The 20,951-nt window shown below is 45.2% G+C and overlaps 1 protein-coding gene and 1 pseudogene across 1 annotated transcript; both read left to right on the top strand.

Moving 5' to 3' along the window:
* Window positions 1-196: 196 nt before the first annotated feature.
* Window positions 197-1,138, top strand: LOC134489958 (olfactory receptor 9G4-like). The gene has a single exon (XM_063292834.1). It carries the CDS (start codon window positions 197-199, stop codon window positions 1,136-1,138), a length of 942 nt encoding a protein of 313 aa, XP_063148904.1.
* An 18,454-nt stretch (window positions 1,139-19,592) lies between these two features.
* Window positions 19,593-20,574, top strand: LOC134489951 (olfactory receptor 9G4-like; annotated as a pseudogene).
* The last annotated feature ends 377 nt before the right edge of the window (window positions 20,575-20,951 follow it).

Raw genomic sequence — 20,951 nt, 5'->3', positions numbered from 1 at the left:
TCCTGTACATATTTATAGAATGTTCCAAAACTAGAAGCAAAATCCATTAGGAGCAATATTAGCAACAGCATACCAAATATGTCAGTGTTTTCAACATATGATTTGAAATCATAGCATGAATGCTCTAATCCAGGGCTGAAAACTGCAAAATTCTGACTTCTCTTTTCTCTGTAAACAGATTATGCTTATGAAAACAATGGAAGTGGAAGGCAATCGGACATTGGTTACTGACTTTGTCTTGGTTGGGTTTACATCAGACCCATTTCTATGCATAATCTTCTTTGTGCTGTTCTTGGCCTCCTACACCCTAACACTGACGGGGAACTTGGGCCTCATGGCTCTGATCTACCTAGACTCCCGCTTGCACACACCCATGTACTTCTTTGTGGGCAGCCTTTCCTTTCTGGACATCTGGTACTCCTCAGTCTACACTCCTCGCATCTTGTCTGACTGTGTGTCCAAGGACAAACAAATGTCCCTTCTTGGTTGTGCAGCCCAGTTTTTCTTCTCTGCTGGATTAACCTTCAGCGAATGTTTCCTACTGGCCTTCATGGCCTATGACCGCTTTGTGGCCATCTGCAACCCACTCCGTTACACCACTGCCATGCCCAAGAAGCTCTGTGTCCAGCTGGTGATAGGAGCTTATGTAGCAGGCTTTGCCAATTCCATTGTACATAGCAGTAACACCTTCTGCCTACGCTTCTGTGGTAGTAATGTCATCAACCACTACTTTTGCGATGTGCTACCACTTGTGAAGATGGCCTGTGATGATACACGAGTGCATGAACTCATCCTGAAAGCTACTATTGGTTGTAGTTTGCTAGTAACCACAGCTGTCATTGTAAGCTCCTACATTGGGATTGCAGCAGTTATAGTCCGCATCCGTACAGCTGAAGGGAGACGGAAAGCTTTCTTTACTTGTTTGGCTCACTTGGTCTCAGTCACCCTCTTTTATGGCTCCATTCTCATCATGTACTCCAGGTCCAACTCTCAACACACTCCAGATTGGGACAAGGGAAATGCATTGTTCTATACAGTAGTCAACCCTCTGGTCAACCCTTTCATTTACAGCTTACGCAACAAAGATGTGAAAGCTGCCTTCAGGAATGTCTGGGGGAGATTTCTAGCACATAAATAAATAAATAATTTTCTTTCCCACCTTTATTACTTTTATAAATAACTTAAGGCAGGGAACTTACCTATTACTCCTTCCTCCTCCTCTTTTCCTCACAACAACAATGCTGTGAGGTGAATTGAGCTGAGAGAGAGCGACTGGCCCAAAGTCATCCAGCCTGCTTTCATGCCTAAAGCGGGACTAAAACTCTCAGTCTCCTGGTTTCTAGTCCATTGATGGGATTGATACTTTTCCCAGATTGGATTACTGATGATGAAATCAACCCCTTGCCTCTAGTGTCTTCCTTCCTGCCCCCTTCCCTTCCTCCTTTGTAAGAAACAATGGAGAGAGGCGGCATGTCCTCCATACTCACTTCTCTTAATGGGTAATTGTTTACCATATACACATCTTCCTGAAGCCATTAGTGGACAGCTAGGACGACATAATGGAGCAGAGTTTAACACAGCAGAGGAGCTGTGCACAGAAAAAGAATATCATCTTAAATGGCTTTAATGAGCCCGTCAGAGAAACACAGGTTATTAATCTTACATACTCAGCCCACCCAAGCATAAAGAATTACATACTGAGACATAGTAAGTAAAAGAATATTTTACTCATTTTATTCTTGGTTGTTACATCCATCTTCAGTGGAAAATGAAGTCCTTTGTCTCTTCTGTTCTTTCTAAACGTAATTCACCCTAAACTCTCAGCCCTACAGCTGCCAAGAGCTGCGTAGAAGAAAAATGGGAAAAAGGTTCTTTTCTTAGGCTGACCGCATGACCCAAGATGGAGCAGAAGGCAAAGCATGCTGCATGCTTTGCTCCTGGTGGAAGGAGGAGGAAGAGAGGAAAAGAGGAAGTGGAGTGGCAACAAACAGCTTCGTCTAACAAGCATGGAGAGTTGCATCTTGGGAACAAACTCAATTTACATGCTAATTGAGGCATGCTGATTTGCTAACACTTCCAACACTTCCCATATCTCTTCCTATCTAGTAGCATCCTCAAAGTTACAGTACACAAGCAAGGAAATAGAATTGAAAGGAGTAGGCAAAAACAGATTAAAATGACTGGACAATCAGAAAAAAGAAAATTTGTGTGGGGGAAAGACAAATACTTATGGAAGAAAAATATGCCTAACTTTCTCCTAATCTCTACCCACAATTTGAAAATTAGCTTAGGGTCCTTCTCACAACCATGTTCATATGCTCATTCCTCCACTCCTTGAATTGGAAGAAATGTATTCCAGCCTAAATTGTACTGCCCCAACACCTGAGTCCTATCCTGCCTCAGCAATCTGACCAGCAAGTCCTTCCAGGTTTCACATAGGATAATTTAAGGGCAGCCATTGGTGGATTCTCCCAGCTTCATTTCCTCTTTCTGCAAGTGCCACTGGCTGGCAGGAGTGACAATCCCTAATCACTTTCTTTAAGGGGAGGTTGGTTGGGGTTGATTCACTGTAGGTAGTTACCTGGATATGGTGTTTAGCAACCGATCAAGTTACCAGAGGGACAGGTTAGAACTATACTGTACTCAGTGCCTGTCATCTGAAACTTCCAAGGGCAGAAAAGGGGAGAAAGTTACAGGCAGCACCTCCATCTCTCCCTGTGAGAGAGACACGTAGCATAAGCACACACACTTCCACAGACGTCCTGTTTTTTTAACTAGAGTTCAGTATAACATGGGCAGCTATATAAATGTTTTAAATGAACAAATAAATAAATAAACTACAGATTGACTACTCTTTGAAAAGAGCAGAAATGGGGTTTATCGGGAACCCATTTAACATGCAACAAGTGCGTCACAAAGCACCTGGCAGGCATGACACAGGCAGATGCCGCAGTGGAAACCTGGTACCCCTCCCTCCTGCAGTGCAAAACAAAATGGCTGCAGAGGGAGATGCCAGTGGCCAGAGGGGAGGGGCAGCTTGAGGGAGGCAGAGGGGGAGAGGAAGACAGAACATCAGGATGAACCCTCAGTAGAAGGCAGGAGAGAAGGTGTGGAGAGCCACAAGATAACCTTGGAAAAAATATCCAGAAATGAGTTCATGACCAAGACATAACTGTGGTCACATACCTGATTTGGTTTTCACATTAGAGCAGTGGCAATGTGATCTGGAATTGGGAGAGATTTCTGTTTCTCCCTTGTCATGGTCATATCACTCGCTGCTGACCCTGCAGTTCTCTGGTGCTGCCTTACACCACCGAGAGGTTGGACCTATGTGACTGGTCTTTCCCAGGTGACTAATGGACTCAGTTGGTTTCCAGTGGGACCTTGAGGTTGTTCTCAATGGTCTGCTGCAAGGTCCGACCAAAGCCCTGATGGTCACCAGGAATGAAAGATGGCCAGGGCTTTGGATTGGATTGTAGGCATGCAGCCAGTCCTCTCCCAGGGATCCTGCACTCCCCTTGGTTTATAGAGGTGCTGAGGGAAATGCAGCAGGTGGAAAGGCACTTGGAGCACCAATGGAGGGCATCACAGAGTGAATCTGACCAAGCATGGGTTAAAGCCACCATTAAGGCTTCATTGTGATAAGGGTGGCAAAATATCAGTATGTTGGCACCCATCTTATGGAACATTATCCCCCCCAAAGTGAGGTTGGCTCCATCCCTGTTAATTTTCCAGACCTCCCTCAAAGCTTGGTTAGGCCATCAGGCCTGGGGGGCCCAAGTGTCATGTTCATCGTTCCAATGAGTTGCATACATCGTAACGTTTCGCATGTCATGTCTCTGATCCGTGTCTATCACCTGCGGGGTGGGGAATTTCAGCTCTGCCAGCTCTGCCAGGCTGTTATCTTTCTGTTGCACTGGAGGAATGTGTGTTTGGGTTATGACATGTATTCAAGGTTACTTTCCCAGGCAGATGTGTGACACTTGCCAGGCCTGGGAGGGGGTGGTTGCGATGGTGGGGTGGGGGGGGGGCGGGATCGGCTTGGAGGCGAGGGTTTTTAGTTTGTATTTGGCGTGCTTTTGCTCATTCTCAGCTTTCTTCGTATTTGCATACTATCCTTTCAATAAATCAGTTTTATTCACTAAACTCTGGTGAGACTGACTTCGTTGGGATAAGGCAATCATTACATAAAGCTGAGAATCATCAAAGAAACTTATCCTGCTAGCCCCTAGCCAGGTTACCTGTAATGGGGAGCGCTAGCGATGTCTCTACTACGGGAAGCCGAGTGGATTGAAGAGGAACCGGACACCACGGTGTGGGTGGCCCGGAGTGCCCGTGCGGAGAGGGCGGCCCGCCGGGAGCAGCTGGGGCTACTACCCGGTGAGCAGTTGGTAACGTCGGAAATGACGGGCACATCAGGGGCCGAATATAGAACAGGGGATGAGGACGAGGACTCCGCTGTAGGGGATGCCCAAAAGGTCTGGAAACCAGGACCTCCGTTGTCACCTACAGTGGTAGTGGTAACTGGTGCAGCCGAAGAATCGGTCACCCCCGCGCGAATGAAGTCTCTGGAGGAGAAGTTGGAGTCTTTGGCGGTGATGCTAAGGGAAAGCCGTGGGAAGTCAGGGTTGGCTGAGGGGAGATGAAAGGACGCTAGAGATCAGAGCGCTCACCCGGAGTCACCACCCCCATCTCCGCGGAGAAGAGGTCGGACTCGGTTCCGACAGTCGGCGACAGGGAGGAGGACCCTAGACGTGACTGAAAAAGCCGAACGGCTGGAGGCGGCGAGACCTCCCCCCCTTTCCTGTGAAGTTTGACGGCGACCCTACGAAGCTGTCTTTCTTCATTACCAATGCTAATAGCTACATGGAGAATTGGGATCAGAGTTTCCGTTCCGAGAGGGGGGAAATCAATGCTGTGGCAAATAGGCTGAAGGGGAGGGTGGCGGATTGGTATGTCCAGCTGTGTCAAGCAGAGGCCCCAGAGCTAGAGGACTTTGAGGAGTTCCTGTGGGCGCTAAAGCAACACTTCAAGGACCCTCTAGCACAAGAAAGGGCAAAACGGGCTCTAAAGAACCTGGCACAAGGATCGCTGTCAGTGGCAGACTACGCATTAGAGTTCAAAGCACTGGCCGGAAAAGTTGAGGATTGGTCCCAGTCCACCTTAGTAGAGATGTTTAAAGATGGACTGGAAACTGAGGTCCTTCAGTGGGCTCTGGGGCGTGATGACCCAAAGACTTTGTATGGGTGGATTCAACTAGCGGGCAGCGCCGAAAACGCCCTGGAAACCTTCGCACATCGTAAGGCGGTGAAGCAAGGCAAAGCCATCAAAAGCGCCCGTGCTCCGATCTCTTCGGGACAACCCAGCCATCGTGCGTGGGAAGAGGAGAGGGAGCGTCGCTTTGCAAAGGGGCAATGTCTGCGCTGCGGGAAGGAAGGGCACCGGGCGGCGGCGTGCCCAAAAAGACGAACCGAGGATCGCCCAGCTAAACCGGCTGGGAAATCGCCATCCCTACCAAGGAAGATGAAAGCCGCCCTGGCTGAGGTGGAACCTGAGGGCATCCCTTTCTTTGGAGATGAGGGGGAACAGGAGACCGATGAGCCGGCGGGAAACGCCAGCCACCTGCTTTAAAGGGCACCGTGGGGCAGGTGGAAGATGCAGAAGATGGGCGCGACCATGTTTCGGTGAGTGGGGATTTCCCTACCCTGACCGTTAGAGTGAAGTTGGGGTCCAGTACCCGAACCATAGAACTGTGGGCCATGGTTGATTCGGGGTGCTCACGGTCCTTGATGCACCCCGACGTGGTTACTGCGTAGGGGTTACCCACGTTCCCTTTAAAGCGGCCGATGATCTTTACCCAGTTGGACGGGACCATGGCAGGGGGGAAACCAGTCACCCACTCTACCGGGATGGTTGCCTTGCAAATGGGCAGCCATTGGGAAAAATTACCGTTTATTGTGGCACCGGTAGGGGGACCTTTGGTCATCTTGGGGATGCCCTGGTTTGTACGGCAAAATCCCTCCATAAACTGGGTGCATCGAACGGTGACGTTTGCAGATGGATTTTATAAAGCCTCTGCGAAAGACCAGCTAGACGACAACGAAGTGGGACGGGCAGCAACCACTTCTCTGCAAGTCCTCCAGCTGCTGGAAGGGCTGCCGGAGCAATACCAGGACTTTGCAGATGTGTTTGGTGAAAAAGAGGCGGATCGGCTACCGCCCCATCGCAAAACTGACTGTGCAATAGAATTTGTTCCAAATGTGAAATTGCCTAGTCCGAAAATTTATTCTATGACCCAGAAGGAGCTGGCAGCACTACGAGAGTTCATTGACAAAAATCTAGCTAGGGGTTTCATTGAATCCGCCAGCTCTCCAGTAGGCGCACCTGTACTGTTTCGACCAAAGAAGGACGGCACGTTGAGACTGTGTACAGATTTCCGTGGGCTCAATGCAGTATCGATATTAAATAAATATCCTTTGCCCCTGATAAAGGACATGCTAACACATCTGGCAAAGGGGAAAATATTCTCTAAGCTGGACTTGAGGGAGGCATATTTCCGTATTCGCATATGGGAGGGGGATGAATGGAAAACTGCGTTTAATTGTCCTTTGGGTGCTTTTCAATACAAAGTGTTGCCATTTGGGTTGGCGGGGGCACCAGGAGTTTTTATGCAACTTATCAATGAGGTCTTGCATGACCACCTATTTAAAGGGGTATTGGTGTATTTAGATGATGTTTTAATATATACTGAAACGATGGAGGAACATATATATCTAGTCAGACAGGTGCTAAGCAAACTGAAAAAGGCAGAATTGTATGCTAAACTGTCAAAATGTGCATTTCATAAGTCGCAAATTGATTACCTAGGCTATAGGATTTCCGATAAAGGAATTGAAATGGATCCCGCTAAAATTGAAGCCATTTTGGCATGGGAGCCACCATGCACGCATAAGCAGCTTCAAAGTCTCCTTGGATTCGCGAATTTTTATCGGCCCTTCATCCAGGGGTTCACGGAAATTGCGCTACCCCTCACTGAGTTGCTCAAAACTAAAGGTTTGGGGGACACACGGAGGGTGAAAAATCCAGGAGTGCTGCTAAAGTGGACACCCGCATGCCAGAGGGCTTTTCACACCCTTAAACAGCTGTTTACGTCCGAACCCATCCTGCAGCATCCTGATCCTGACAAACCATTTGTGGTACAGGTGGACGCTTCTGATTTCTCAATTGGAGCTCTATTAATGCAAAGGGACAATCTCGGACAGTTAAAACCATGTGCTTACCTCTCCCGAAAATTTTCGGAGACAGAAAGGAGATGGCACGTTTGGGAGAAAGAGGCTTTTGCTGTTAAAGCTGCATTGGAAAGCTGGCGTCACTTGTTGGAGGGGGCTACCCACCCGTTCGAAGTTTGGACTGATCATAAAAACCTGGAGGCATTGACTGCCTCTTGTAAACTGAGCCCAAAACAAATTAGGTGGGCTCAATTCTTTAGTCGTTTTGACTTTAAACTGAAATTTATACCTGGAAGAACCAACTTCCTGGCTGATGCGCTTTCGCGCCAGCCTCAGGATGCTAGTACGGTGCCAGATCTAGTGGGAACTCTCTGGACTGAGCCCCAAATGAGTCTAGCAGCTGTGACTCACAGCCAAACCCGAGCGCAGCGCACAGACGCTTCAGTTTCACCTCGCCTGCCTGTTCCCTCAGACTTGCAACAACAGTTTCTTTCCAAGCTAAAAACTGACACTTGGTTGTGAGCAAACCTCGACGAGGTTACTTTTAAACAAGATTTTGCATGGAAGCATGATCGTCTCTATGTACCTGAGACGTTGCGCAAAACCATTCTGTCACGATCCCATGATGACAGAATGGCTGGGCATTTTGGGTTCGGAAAGACCCTTCATCTGGTTAGACGCCAATTCTGGTGGCCAACGCTCCGGCGTGACATCAAAGAATACGTCAATTCCTGCCCAGTATGTGCTGCTTCCAAACGGAAAGTGGGAAAACCCCAGGGCTTGTTACAACCAGTGGCTAATCCTTCCCGCCCTTGGGAGGAGATCTCTATGGACTTCATTGTTGATTTACCTCCTAGCCAAAGAAAAACTGTCATTTGGGTGGTGAAAGATTTTTTCTCTAAACAAGCCCATTTCATCCCGTGTACCTCCATCCCATCTGCTCAGCAGCTAGCCCGCCTTTTCATTGTACACGTGTACAAAATTCACGGATGCCCCGCCCGCTTGGTGACCGACAGAGGAACACAATTCACGTCCAAGTTTTGGCAGGAATTTATGAAATTACTGGGTACTAATCAAGCATTGTCAACTGTGTCGCATCCGGAGACTGACAGAAATACGGAGGCGGTCAATTCTACCCTTGAACAATATCTGCGTGCTTTTGTCAATTATCAGCAAGATGATTGGGTCGACCTCCTCCCATTTGCAGAAGTTGCCTACAACAATGCTGTTCATCAAAGCACTGGCCAGGTGCCATTCCATACCATTTTTGGCCGTGACTTTGTCCCGATCCCAGAACTGCCTCAGCCAGCCTCCCCCCCGTCTTCACCTGCTGATTGGGCTACACGTCTGGCAGCTGCCTGGCCAACAATACAACAGGCGCTGGCTGATGCTAAAGCCACTTACAAACGACATGCAGATTCCAAACGATCCAACTCGCCACCTTTCCAAGTGGGTGATAAGGTGTATCTTTCCACCACATTCATCAAGTCTACACAACCTTCAAAAAAGTTGGCACCTAAGTTTATTGGTCCTTTTCCTATTGTTGCTCAAATTAACCCTGTTACTTTTAAATTAGATTTGCCTGCAAATCTTAAACGCTTACACCCTGTCTTTCATTGCAGCCTGCTTAAGTCTTTCCACAAATCAGCCCGTTGGCATCCACAGCCTCCAACCCCTGCACCTATCATGATTGATGGTCAACAACACTTTGAAGTCCGAGAAATCCTGGATTCCCGACGATGTCGTTCTGTCCTACAATACCTAGTTCGCTGGAAACATTTCCCTCATCCTGAGTGGGTTGCCGCCCATGATGTTCACTCCCCTATTCTAGTTACCCATTTCCACGCTGCTTATCCCGCTAAGCCTGCTCCGTGAGGTCATTTCCTTTATTGAAGGGGGGCGATATGTCATGTTCATCGTTCCAATGAGTTGCATACATCGTAACGTTTCGCATGTCATGTCTCTGATCCGTGTCTATCACCTGCGGGGTGGGGAATTTCAGCTCTGCCAGCTCTGCCAGGCTGTTATCTTTCTGTTGCACTGGAGGAATGTGTGTTTGGGTTATGACATGTATTCAAGGTTACTTTCCCAGGCAGATGTGTGATGCTTGCCAGGCCTGGGAGGGGGTGGTTGTGATGGTGGGGTGGGGGGGCGGGATCGGCTTGGAGGCGAGGGTTTTTAGTTTGTATTTGGCGCGCTTTTGCTCATTCTCAGCTTTCTTCGTATTTGCATACTATCCTTTCAATAAATCAGTTTTATTCACTAAACTCTGGTGAGACTGACTTTGTTGGGATAAGGCAATCATTACACCAAGGGACTGATGAGTTGCTGAGGTGGCTCCATTGCGATTAATATCTGCTGCCCTCTCTTTGCCTTTTAATCACAATTTTTAAATTCTCTGGATTTGTTCATTGCTTTTTACTTATTACTGTTTTATAGTTTTTATTGTACACCGCCCAGACTCACTTTTTCTGAGATGGTGGCTATATAAATATGATGAATAAATAAATGTTTCTCTACCTTTATTGCATCCATGGATAGTCATCTGGTGGCCTTATTTTGGATGACCCACACTCTCCTGGGAGGGTTGTTCAGAGGTTCACCTACAAGGCTGCTGTGAGAAATATGCTCAACATCTGACAGGTAAAGTTGCTTGGATTCACGCTGGATTGGATTCTAGCCTTGGAACAGATTCTGTGGAGGTGACTGGGGATAGTTCTGGCTCAGTTATATGGGAGGAGTTTGATCTCATTGGTTCTGAGGAAATGGACAGGCTTCTGCAACAACAACAACATATCAGCTCACTGGGTGACCTTGGCCCACCTTCTCTCAGCCCAATCTATCTCACAGGGTGGTGGCTGTAGGGAGAAAGAGGAGAGGGAACATTATGTATGCTGCCTTGAGCTCCTGAATGAAAGGAAAGGAAAGGATAAATCAAATAAGCAAATCAACACCCAGAAGGAAGAGCACTTTTCAGTTCTGCTTTGACCAAACTTGACTACGAACACCATGCCTATTGCTAGGCACCATTACTTTGAAAGTTTTCCAAACTGGACTTAAAAGGAAATGTTGGAAAAAGCTGGACACATTTGCCTGGAGAATGTAAGATACAAAATGAAAGTCTATGATAGCATCTTCAAACATTTGAAGGATATGCTGAAAAAGATGGGATTGATTCTGAGTAGGCAAAGTTGGGGAACTTTAGGGTGGATCTACATATACACAAACATATATCCTGACATACAGATACACACATATGCCCCTGCCAACCCAGAAAGACCTATAATCTGGTGGCCCTCACTGGGAGAAAAGAGGGACACACCAGGCTTTCTCTTGCATCTCAGCAGAGGATCCAATTGTCCCATTATGCTGCAATGGCTATTTTCAGCAGCTTCACTGGGAGGAAAGAAGAAGCCATGAGTTTCCATTTTGCTTCTGGTGAAAGACAAAGGAAAGTCTTTTGCAATTGTCATAAGCAGCTTATCTGTCACCATGGGCAAGGAAGGAGGTACAGGACCCAAGGAGCCTGACAAGCCTTCCATCCATGGCCATTTCTTTGCTGTCCTCCTCTTGAGAAGGCAGGAAGCCAATCAAGGAAGGGATTACTTCAGCTCATACATGAACAGCAAGGGATCAAATCCCTCTAGAAACAATGGTTTGCTGTGAGTTACACAGAACCTGAATGGCAGCTTTAATATCAGATACAGCACAAGGTTGTGTTAAGCCATTTTCTCCTCAATATGGTATCTTCCATATTCATCCATCCATCTTTTCATTAATTTTACAAGGCTTATTAGCGACTCCAACTGAAACTGCTTCTGATTGGCATATAGCTCCCATCTGCATACATTCAGATGGAAAGAGTCAGTTAATACAAGCAATAAAAGAGGAAAATATTTTTTCCTTAGGAAAAAACACTGAGAATACAAGAATCTGTGGCCCCAATTAATGGAAAAATAAATTGATTTGTTCTGGAATTTGCATTGCAGGGTTATTTTTTAAACTAGTTTACAAGAAACAAGAACAATACCAGAAACCAGAGGAACTTTTTCTCCTTGCTGGTCCCTGCTTTCAGAGTACATATAAAGATGATCAATCCCAACTTAAATAAAATTATGGATTCCTTTATTGATTTAGAGGTGCGGCTTTCACATCTATCCCTGGGGAACATTTAAAACTGCTGTCCTAGAGAACAGGAAAATGATCTATTCTGACAATGAAACTCCCATTTACACTTTTTGCACCTGTGTCTCTTCCTCCCTCTTCCCTACTCCATTCTCTCTTCTCCCCTGTTCTTTCCCACAATCATTCAATTGCCAATGATTCACATACTGACGGAATATGACCACAATTCACTGGCCTGTTCAGAGCATTACCTACATTGGGGCATATTTTTCTCCCCTAAAGATCTGTTTGTTCTTATCCAGATCTTGTCTCAGGCATTTTCTGAGTCTGTTTCTAATTCTCAAATTGTGGCAGAGACCCTTGTAGACACAGAGGTGGGGAACTGACTAGCAAATAACAGAAAGCAAACTATGGACTCTCCAAGTTGTAGAGAACATGCTGAACTTTATTCCCTTTCAGGTCCTTAAACATTCAGGGACGGAGGCTGACAACAACAAGACTCTACGTAATCTCAGCAGTCCAAATCAACAACTCAAAGTCACACTCAAAATCAAATACCAAACCAAGGAAGTAAATGGATCTGGCAGGAGCATTTTGAGGCTTTTTTTCCTGCTCTCACACCAATAACCTCCATAAGCCTTCCAGCCTTGGCTCTGAGCATGTAGGAAACTCCTTAATTGGGTAGTCTTTGGCCCCTTCCTTCCTTCAGAAGAAGGCTTTCCAGGCAAGGAACCAGCCCTCTTCTCTGCCCAGGTGATGAGCTGAGTCCCAGCCAGGCAGCATGGAAGGGTAGGGGAGTTTGTATATACAGGCCTGATAAGGGTAATACCACAGGTACTTTCACTGCAGGCTTCTTTATCCTCTTCCGGCATCTCCCTCAACCTTCTCCAACCCCTACTCCCTGCCCTTTCTTCAGAGCAGCCTTTATGCTTGGCAGGCACTGAGTCTGCAGGCACTCATACTCTGCTGCTGTGGCTTACTCCTACGGAGACTGATGTTTTCCCTTCACCACACAAGTGAGCATAGATGGTATCTTTCTGTCTCTAACTGAATCTTTGTGCTCATTGAGTTTGTGTTATTTTTGGTAGTCTGTATGGGTTTCCTCTAACTAGGACTGTCTCCAACTCAGATTTCCCCATTGTTATCTATTCTCCAGCAGGAAGGGTATAACATTTTCAATGTGTCCAATCACGTTACAAATACTTAACACAGTATGGTGAATACAGGCCACCTAGAAGAGTTGGACTTAACTTGATTTATTGACTCTGCTTCTTGGAGAGGAAATCAGGCCTCAACAGAAACAGCTGTAGGTCCTCCTGGGGGGAATCCCTTAACTTTTGCATCAGAACTGATCTGCTGAGCTAGGTTTCCATAATCTCAGTGATCTGAATGAACAGGACAATCCTCCACTTGGCCTAAATTTTCTGCCCTGGATATTTTAAGTGGTTTCATCAAAATAATCTGTTTGGTTCCTCCTGCTTTCTCACATGTTCCTTCACAAGCAGGATGTGCCTGGGGTTCTTCTGAAGCTCAAATCCTAAGCCAAAGTCAGAGCAATTCTGTAGTTGCTCTACAGAGCAATTCTGTAGTTCTACAGTATGGAGGAGAATCCTTGCGAACTGACCACAACTGAACCAAACTGTCAAGCGTTGCATGTGATTAGCACTCTACCTCCAAAAAAAATCATCATATTTGTATTTTGTCGTTTCACTGTAAAATGCTATAATGGAGAAAGAGGGGAGGGGAGGCCTGTGGCACAGTCCCAGGGAATGGTTCTGTCACACTCCCCGATCAAATGTTAACACAACAATTGATCGACCTTGTGTCCATCTTGAAGAAATCCAGAAACCCATGTCAGCAGACTGCAAGTCGCCAGAAGGGTGGGGAGCAAGATTGCTGTGTGAATTATATTGTTTGGGTTAGGTGCTCTTTACCCAAGGTCACTAGGCAGAAACTGTTAAGCCAGCTGCTGGCACCAGGGAGGGGGCATACCTATGTGGGGAGCTGAAGGGGGGAAATAGAGGCTTGTGATTTTAGAATGCGTGGGAAATTTTATTTGCAACTTTGGCTTTGTATCAGACACTTCGCTTCATTAAACTGTTTATCCAGCTAAGAGCTTGTGAGCTGTCATTGAGTGAATGCTCAAGTGACTGAACATTACAGGTTCATCTGGAGTAATCCAATCACAAGGCCTTCTGGGAAGGATGTTGAATATCTTTTGCCTGCAAATATCCTCTTCAGGGAGGATAGAAAAGACAAAGCAGAGCATGAAAAACAGTGTGGAGTACAACCTAGAAATTTTCTAATTCATCCTGAACTAATCTACATGCAGATGAATTATAAATAGGAAAGTCAGGAATACTTTTGGGATTATAATCAATGCCAAGCAACTTCTGAGAACATAGTCTAGAAAATTACATGGACTTGTGTGTGCAGTTACCAGGAGTCAAATCTGATTTGGTGGGGGGGGATTGTGGTCACAGAGGAAGCTGTGCGAGACTCTAAAGGGGATTTAATGCTCTCAAGAATTCCTTCAACCTTCTTCACCAGGGAAAAGGCACACTGTGTGTACAGACAGTGAAGTCCACAGCCAAGGAACAGCTTCCACCACAGTTGCTTGGTATTTTATTTCTGCAAAATATCCCTTTCCGAATCGAAGAAAGAAACAGACGCCTTGCCATCCTGCAGCTCCCAATGGCATCTTTTGGAAGAGTCATTCATCTCTTCCCTCTCTCCCCTCAGAACATTGGGCACCATTGGTTTTTAATTCAGACTTTTAAATTGTTTTAGCAGTTTCTAATTTGGTTCTTCTTCTTGTTGTATCATAGTTATCGCTGTTTTAAGGGCTGTGTTGTTGTTGTATAATTATTTAGAGATACTATATTAGATGAATGTTGGACACCATCTTGATTGGGTTGTTTTGAAAGGTTGCTTAAATTATAGATAATTAGACTTTGCTAAACATAGAATTTGGCACCCTCTATTTGAGAAATGGTACACATATGCATTTTTAATTTTGTGTTCCATTTCTCAGGTTATTACCAAATCTACATTTCAGATTTTTTCCAGAAAAGCTCTAGCCAAGTGATGATTACAGCTGAACTTCTAAATGCCCTCAAGGTGGAAGATGATTGTTTATCTGAAGAGCCTCAGGGAATGGTGGTTCTTTCTTTTCTTAGATGAAACTCCCTTTGGAGGAGTTAAGAAAAACCTTTGGCATAATAGTAATATTCCCTCTTCAAATTATCAAGAGGAACAATTTCATCTAGGTGCTTCAACAGGGAACTGAGATTGCCTAATTTGAAGGAACACTGTGGTCACCTTCGGCAAACACAAGGCTCCCACACAGGCCAATATATGGGCCTGTCCAAACAGCAGGAAAATGTACTTGGCTTCATTCAGGTAAGTTTGGCATCTCTGGGTGTAATTTAGGAAAAAGCCCCCTAAGGTTCTATTATTCCTGCAGTTAGGACCTGACTTGGTGGCCATTCAGTTTCTTCTCACTTTCTCTAAAAGAAAGCAGGAATTAATCCTACCACTGACAAGGGCCTTAGAATGAGAGATAGAAGACAAAGTTCAGGTGTATCTCTGAGAACAAGACAGGGAGAGCTTTTCACAACACTTCCTTGAAATGGTTAATTACCTAAACCGCTGGCCTCCATGAAGTGGAAAGAGAACTGTTCGCACCTCTCAGGAACGGGGATAGTAGCCTGGATGTAAGCAGAAGATGGCAACCCCCTGATGAGATGAGTCTCAGGAAGAACATGGGCTTGGCTGAAAACATGCAGTTGCACAAGGGGGGTGAGAGCAGATCTTTTCTGCTGCTCCACTGGCTGGAAATGTGGTCACTGAATGGCACCAGGGAGGGGTGTGGACATGCTCTTTGGGCCACAAGAAAGGTATGTCAGAGAAGGAAGCAGTTTATACAACAACATTGAACACCCACCCCTGAGGCTTCTTGTGCTAAAATGGTGTGTTTTCAAGGATAGCTTGAATGGCAGTCAGAGTGGAGCAGCCAACTTCAGGTAGACAGTTTGGGACTCTCATTAAAAGGGAGAAAATCTTTCTGCTTCTTTCTTTTTCTCACCCTTGGGTGGGGGGATTCTGTTTGGATTTTTTACTTGTGGTGTGCCTGGTTTTGCTGATGAAATTTGGAGATATATATGAAATATGCATTTCAATCATAAACTTTGGGGACAATCACAGAGAACAACTAAAGCAGTGTTGGAATAAATGTAGTTTCATGAAGTTTCTTGCACAAAGAGCACTGCATGACCATGAACTCAAGTTACAGCCCAGGTGCTTAGGAAAGCTAGAGGATTGTATGTCTCAGAAAAGCCTCAGATACCATAGGAACTGTTCAGACGGTCTTAATATCTGCAAAGGATTTCAAGGGTCCAGGAAGACAAGAAGCTTTTCAACAAATTTCATCATCATATCAGATAATTTGGAGAGCAGGACATTTTAGGGATTATAGGAAAGACAGCGATTTAGGCATGGGGTGGCTCACACTAATTAATGAATTTGAATGCATGAAGCATTTAAGATGTAAAAGGCCGAATGCTGAAGGTATCATGGAACAAAGTAGCGAATTTCAGCTGCACAGTATCTTACTAGAATGCAGATGTTAAATATGACAGCTGGTATTGCTCTGGTTTTGTGAAATTCACTGATTCTATCTTTCCCAACCTGGTGCTTACTCTGTGTATTAGGATCAGACAGCCCAAGGCTTCACTGTCTGCTATTTTGAACTACTGCAATTCTCTTCCGGCTGATTGTTTTGAGGGCAGAAAAAGTTCATTCACTGACCTTGCATCTTTAATACCAGGCATTCTCTTTCAGAGCTGTCCTATACCCACGTATTTGGAACTAATTCCCATTGGATTCAATATGGGACTTACAGTATGCCTAAGAACATAACTTTATAAACTCCATCCCTCCATGTGCCCCTATCCGTTCTTTAACAAAAGGTGGCTCAAAACATCGGCATGGTATCAACGAAATTGGCATTCATGTCAACAACAAAAATAAAGGGACAAAATTTAGTTTGTGGACAATTTGCCTCCACACCTTTTATTGCCTCGAACTTTAATGCACCATTCAGTAAGTGATATAAAAGAAAGAACATACAAGTATAGCAAACTAGAACAAAAGAAAACAATCCTGGGAATTGTTTAGATATTTGGATATACTGGGGGTGCAGGGAGTGACCAGATTAAGAACGCTTGGTTGAAGTATTTGATTCTTCAACAATAGAAAGGTAACAGTGCAACAACAGAACATTAACTGAATGAGATTGTTGCTTATGAAATAGAGCCGATGTTGTATATAAAGCTTCGCTGATGTACGAAGGTCCAAATGTCGTTAATAATAGTGATATTGGCAGTGAATTGGAAGGTGTTTGATGATGGAACACGGATGGCAAGGTTGACTCTGTGGAATCTAATCCTAATGTTGCCAAACCAGATTAAGGGGAGGAGAGTCATGAGCCAAAAAGCAAAGGCTGAGAATAGGGACTGGGAGCATCTTCACATATTAATTTGATGCAAGTTGCCCATTTGGTGAGTGCACCTTCCTCGGATGAGCTAATTATGTAGAACATGGATGGGTGACCTTCATCCTTCCAATCTGAGACTTCGTTAGTCCATAACCAGCATGGAATAGACTGCTAGGGTGCCAGATTGTTACGATTAATGCAGTAATCCAGGTTCACATCCTGCTGCTCAGTTATGAAGTTCACTGACTTATACTTAATTTTGTCACATTCACTTAGCCTGTCATATCTTACAAGGTTGTGGTAAAAAGGAATGGGGAGAAAACAGTTGTGCTGTCTTGATCTGATTGGAAAGAATTTAACTCAACATATAATTTAAATAAAATAAGAATTCCCAGTTAGTACAATGATCAGTGCAGATTCATTTATGCAAAAGCAGATATTATCAAAATGCATTTTAAGGTCTTGGGAATCTAGACATAAATTCCTAGTAAATTTTTTTTTTAGGAAGATATGCTTATCTGCTTAAGAATGTACACAACATAGGCATCAGATCCTTGCCAATTACGGGGAACTGTTCCTTCTGGTGCTCATGGTATTCAGTTTTTTTGCAACATTTAAAATAATTGGACCAGTTTAGAGGCATTTTTGGCTCTGTTTCCAAAGCCTAAAGCTAAAGTTATAAGGCTGACAAGTGCACTTTATTTCTCCTCTTCAACAGTTACAGTTTTTCCATTCTTCCAGAACAGTCTATTCGTGGCATGCCTTGTGAGATGCTGATACAAGTGTAGATGAGATCAAAGGGTTATGCATCATTTTTCACTTTTTGTTTTTTACAGACTGAAAATACATCAATGTTTATGAAATTTATATGCACAAAACTGGGCCTTTGGACCTGACCAGGTATTTATCCATGCCCCATTCCTCATTCAGCAGTGGGAGGCCCTGCCAAATCTGGTGTTCTCCAGACAAATGACAGTGGCCACATCTTGCCTGGAGCCCAAACTCTAAATAGTTTTATGCCTCCCCTCCTGACCATGAAGCCAACCTCTTGCCTATACTTTGTTGCCGCAAAAGTGCCTCTAGGCTTCGTTGTTCCTTTGGCCATTGTGGAAGTGATCAAGAGACTTTCTTCTCCATCTCAATCTGACAAAACCTACTAGCATGATTTTGTTTATCTTAACTTGAGATGCTACGTACTGGATCATTGCAACCCCTCATCTTTTCCTTTCTGTTTTCCTTTGTGGCCCCTACGAAAATAAGCTTTTAAAATATTGGGATGGTTGACTATACTGATTTAAAAGTGATTTTATAACACGGACGATGGAAGGCCGTGATGTGTCTCTGAAGCCCAGAAATGGTGGAAGCCCTCCGGCTTCGGGTGCAGAACATGGACTTCGTATTCCCTTGAGGTCCAAGCTCTGCTCTCATCTTCCTGCCCAAAGGAGAGTTTGATTTTCTCCTTTGTCCCCCTTGGGCCTTTCTCTGCTCAGGATGGCTGGTCTGTTCTCAGCCACTTGCGCTCTTCACACAGGCATGGTTAGACTTGCTTCACCAAGGGAAGCCCTTCCTCAGCAGAGCTGGGGATCCAGGCACTGAGGCAGGGGTCCTATCGCAGTCCTCAACACAGTCCCCTCCCTGCACCTCTGCAGCTGCTTTCTTGTTTACACTCTGAGCCATTTAACTCTTTCTACAAACATGCTAAATGTATTCCCCCACCCACCCATCTATTGTAGCACTTCTTTACGTGAGCATCAATGCCTCTGCTTGCAACAAAACTTAGAACATTAACTCAAGCAAGATGGAAAGTTGAGCTGAAGAAAGTATAAACAGTCTCATGTTCTATAGTGCATACATATCACTATGCTGCAGAAAGCCATTTCCGAATGTCATAGGTCCTTTTTAACAAGGTCCTTCTCTTCTGGACCTGGTGCCATTAATTTCCCAAGCATCGCCTTTTTTACTATTTTCCCAGAACCTGGGTAGATGGAGGGATTGCTGGCAGAAGAGCTTTCCTGTGGAATCAAGGAGAGGTGTGTCAAAGGCCTCAGCTGACTGACAATAATTTAGTATCATTCTTCCAGTTGACAAAACTTGCAATGAAGGAGGTTGGCTGGGAAGAAAATTCTCTCCCCTTGACCCTCATCACTGATCCACATTTACTAAGGATTCTAGCAAGCTGCAATGATAAGCATATGGGCAGAGTAATCCAAAAAGAGCAGGGGAGGAGGAATCCATATGGAATATATGCCTCCTTTCCATTACAGCCCATTAAAAAAAAGGTAACATGTCCTTCAAGTCCAGGTTGACACTTGGTGGTTACATGGGCAAGTTTTCTTGGCAAATATGTAGAAGTGGTTTGTCATTACCTGTCCTAGGAGGTTTCTTCAACTTCACAGCCCAGCCTTCTTCATGGTCTTCCATCCAGTTTCTCTTTAGTCCCAACCCTCTTAAAAGTCTGAGTCCCAATGAAGCCCGTCAAGCACTCACATTTGCTGAGGCCACCTTCGGAAACCATTAGCAAAATACATGAAGTACTCCAAAGCAATGAGGGCCTTCTGTTGTCCTTTCCTTGTAAAAGCTGTATCCAGCAAATATTTATGGAATATTCAAAAAAAAGCAAAAGCATTTGGGGGCAAAATTGGCAAACTTATACCAAATGTATCAGGGAAGGGGGGTTCAACACATCATTCAAAATGTAAGCATGAATTCTCTATTCCAGGGCTGAAAACTGCAAAATTCTGACTTCTCTTTCCTCTGTAAACAGATTATGCTTATGAAAACAATGGAAGTGGAAGGCAATCGGACGTTGGTTACTGACTTTGTCTTGGTTGGGTTTACAACAGACCCATTTCTACGCATAATCCTCTTTGTGCTGTTCTTGGCCTCCTACACCCTAACACTGATGGGGAACCTGGGCCTCATGGCACTGATCTACCTAGACTCCCACTTGCACACACCCATGTACTTTTTTGTGGGCAACTTTCCTTTCTGGACATCTGGTACTCCTCAGTGTACACTCCTCGCATCTTGTCTGACTGTGTGTCCAGGAACAAGCACATGTCCCTTGCTGGTTGTGCAGCCCAGTTCTTCTTCTCTGCTGGATTGGCCTACAGTGAATGCTTCCTACTGGCCTTCATGGCCTATGACCGCTTTGTGGCCATCTGCAACCCACTCCGTTACACCACTGCCATGCCCAAGAAGCTCTGTGTCCAGCTGGTGGTAGGAGCTTATGTAGCAGGCTTTGCCAATGCAATTGTACACACTGGTAACACCTTCCGCCTACGCTTCTGTGGGAATAATGTCATCAATCACTACTTTTGTGATGGGCCACCACTTGTTAAAATATCCTGTAATGACATAGGTGTCTATGAACTCATTGTGGCTGCTGTCTTGGGTTGCAATTTGCTGGTAACCACAACTATCATCCTGAGCTCCTACATCGGGATTGTGGCTGCAATAGTCCGTATCCGTTCAGCCGCAGGGAGACGCAAAGCTTTCTTCACTTGCTCTGCTCACTTGGTCTCGGTCACCCTTTTCTATGGCTCCATTCTCATCATGTACCTCACGCCCAACTTTCATCACATGCCTAACAGGGACAAGGCAAATGCGTTGTTCTATACAGTAGTCAACCCTCTGGTCAACCCTTTCATTTACAGCTTACGCAACAAAGATGTGAAGGCAGCCTTCAAGACAGTCTGGGAAAAATTCGTAGCATGCCGATGAATGCCATTGATATTGTCTTTCTCCAGATTGGATTTCAGATGAAAAATTAACACCCTGCCTATATTGTCAGCCTGCCTGCCTGCCTGCCTGCCTGCCTGCCTGCCTGCCTTCCTGCCTGCCTGCCTGCCTGCCTGCCTGCCTGCCTTCCTTCCTTCCTTCCTTCCTTGAGAACCAGTAGACCAGACCAGAGAGATAACTTCAAAGGTCTCATATCCTCAAAATCTCCACATTTATTTCTCTCAATGGGGAATTGTTTCCCATCTTCCCAATCCTCTCCCTACCTAGTAGTGTCTTCAAAGCTCTGGTATACAGGGCGGGAAACAGAATCAAAAGGAGTAGGTGTGATTGGAATGAAATCATCAGACAATGGCAAACTC

This window comes from Candoia aspera, chromosome 1 (genome assembly GCF_035149785.1).
Source record: "Candoia aspera isolate rCanAsp1 chromosome 1, rCanAsp1.hap2, whole genome shotgun sequence".
Taxonomy (NCBI): Eukaryota; Metazoa; Chordata; class Lepidosauria; order Squamata; family Boidae; genus Candoia; species Candoia aspera.
Note: the sequence above shows the minus strand (reverse complement) of the source record. Positions and strands in the feature narration are given on the sequence as shown.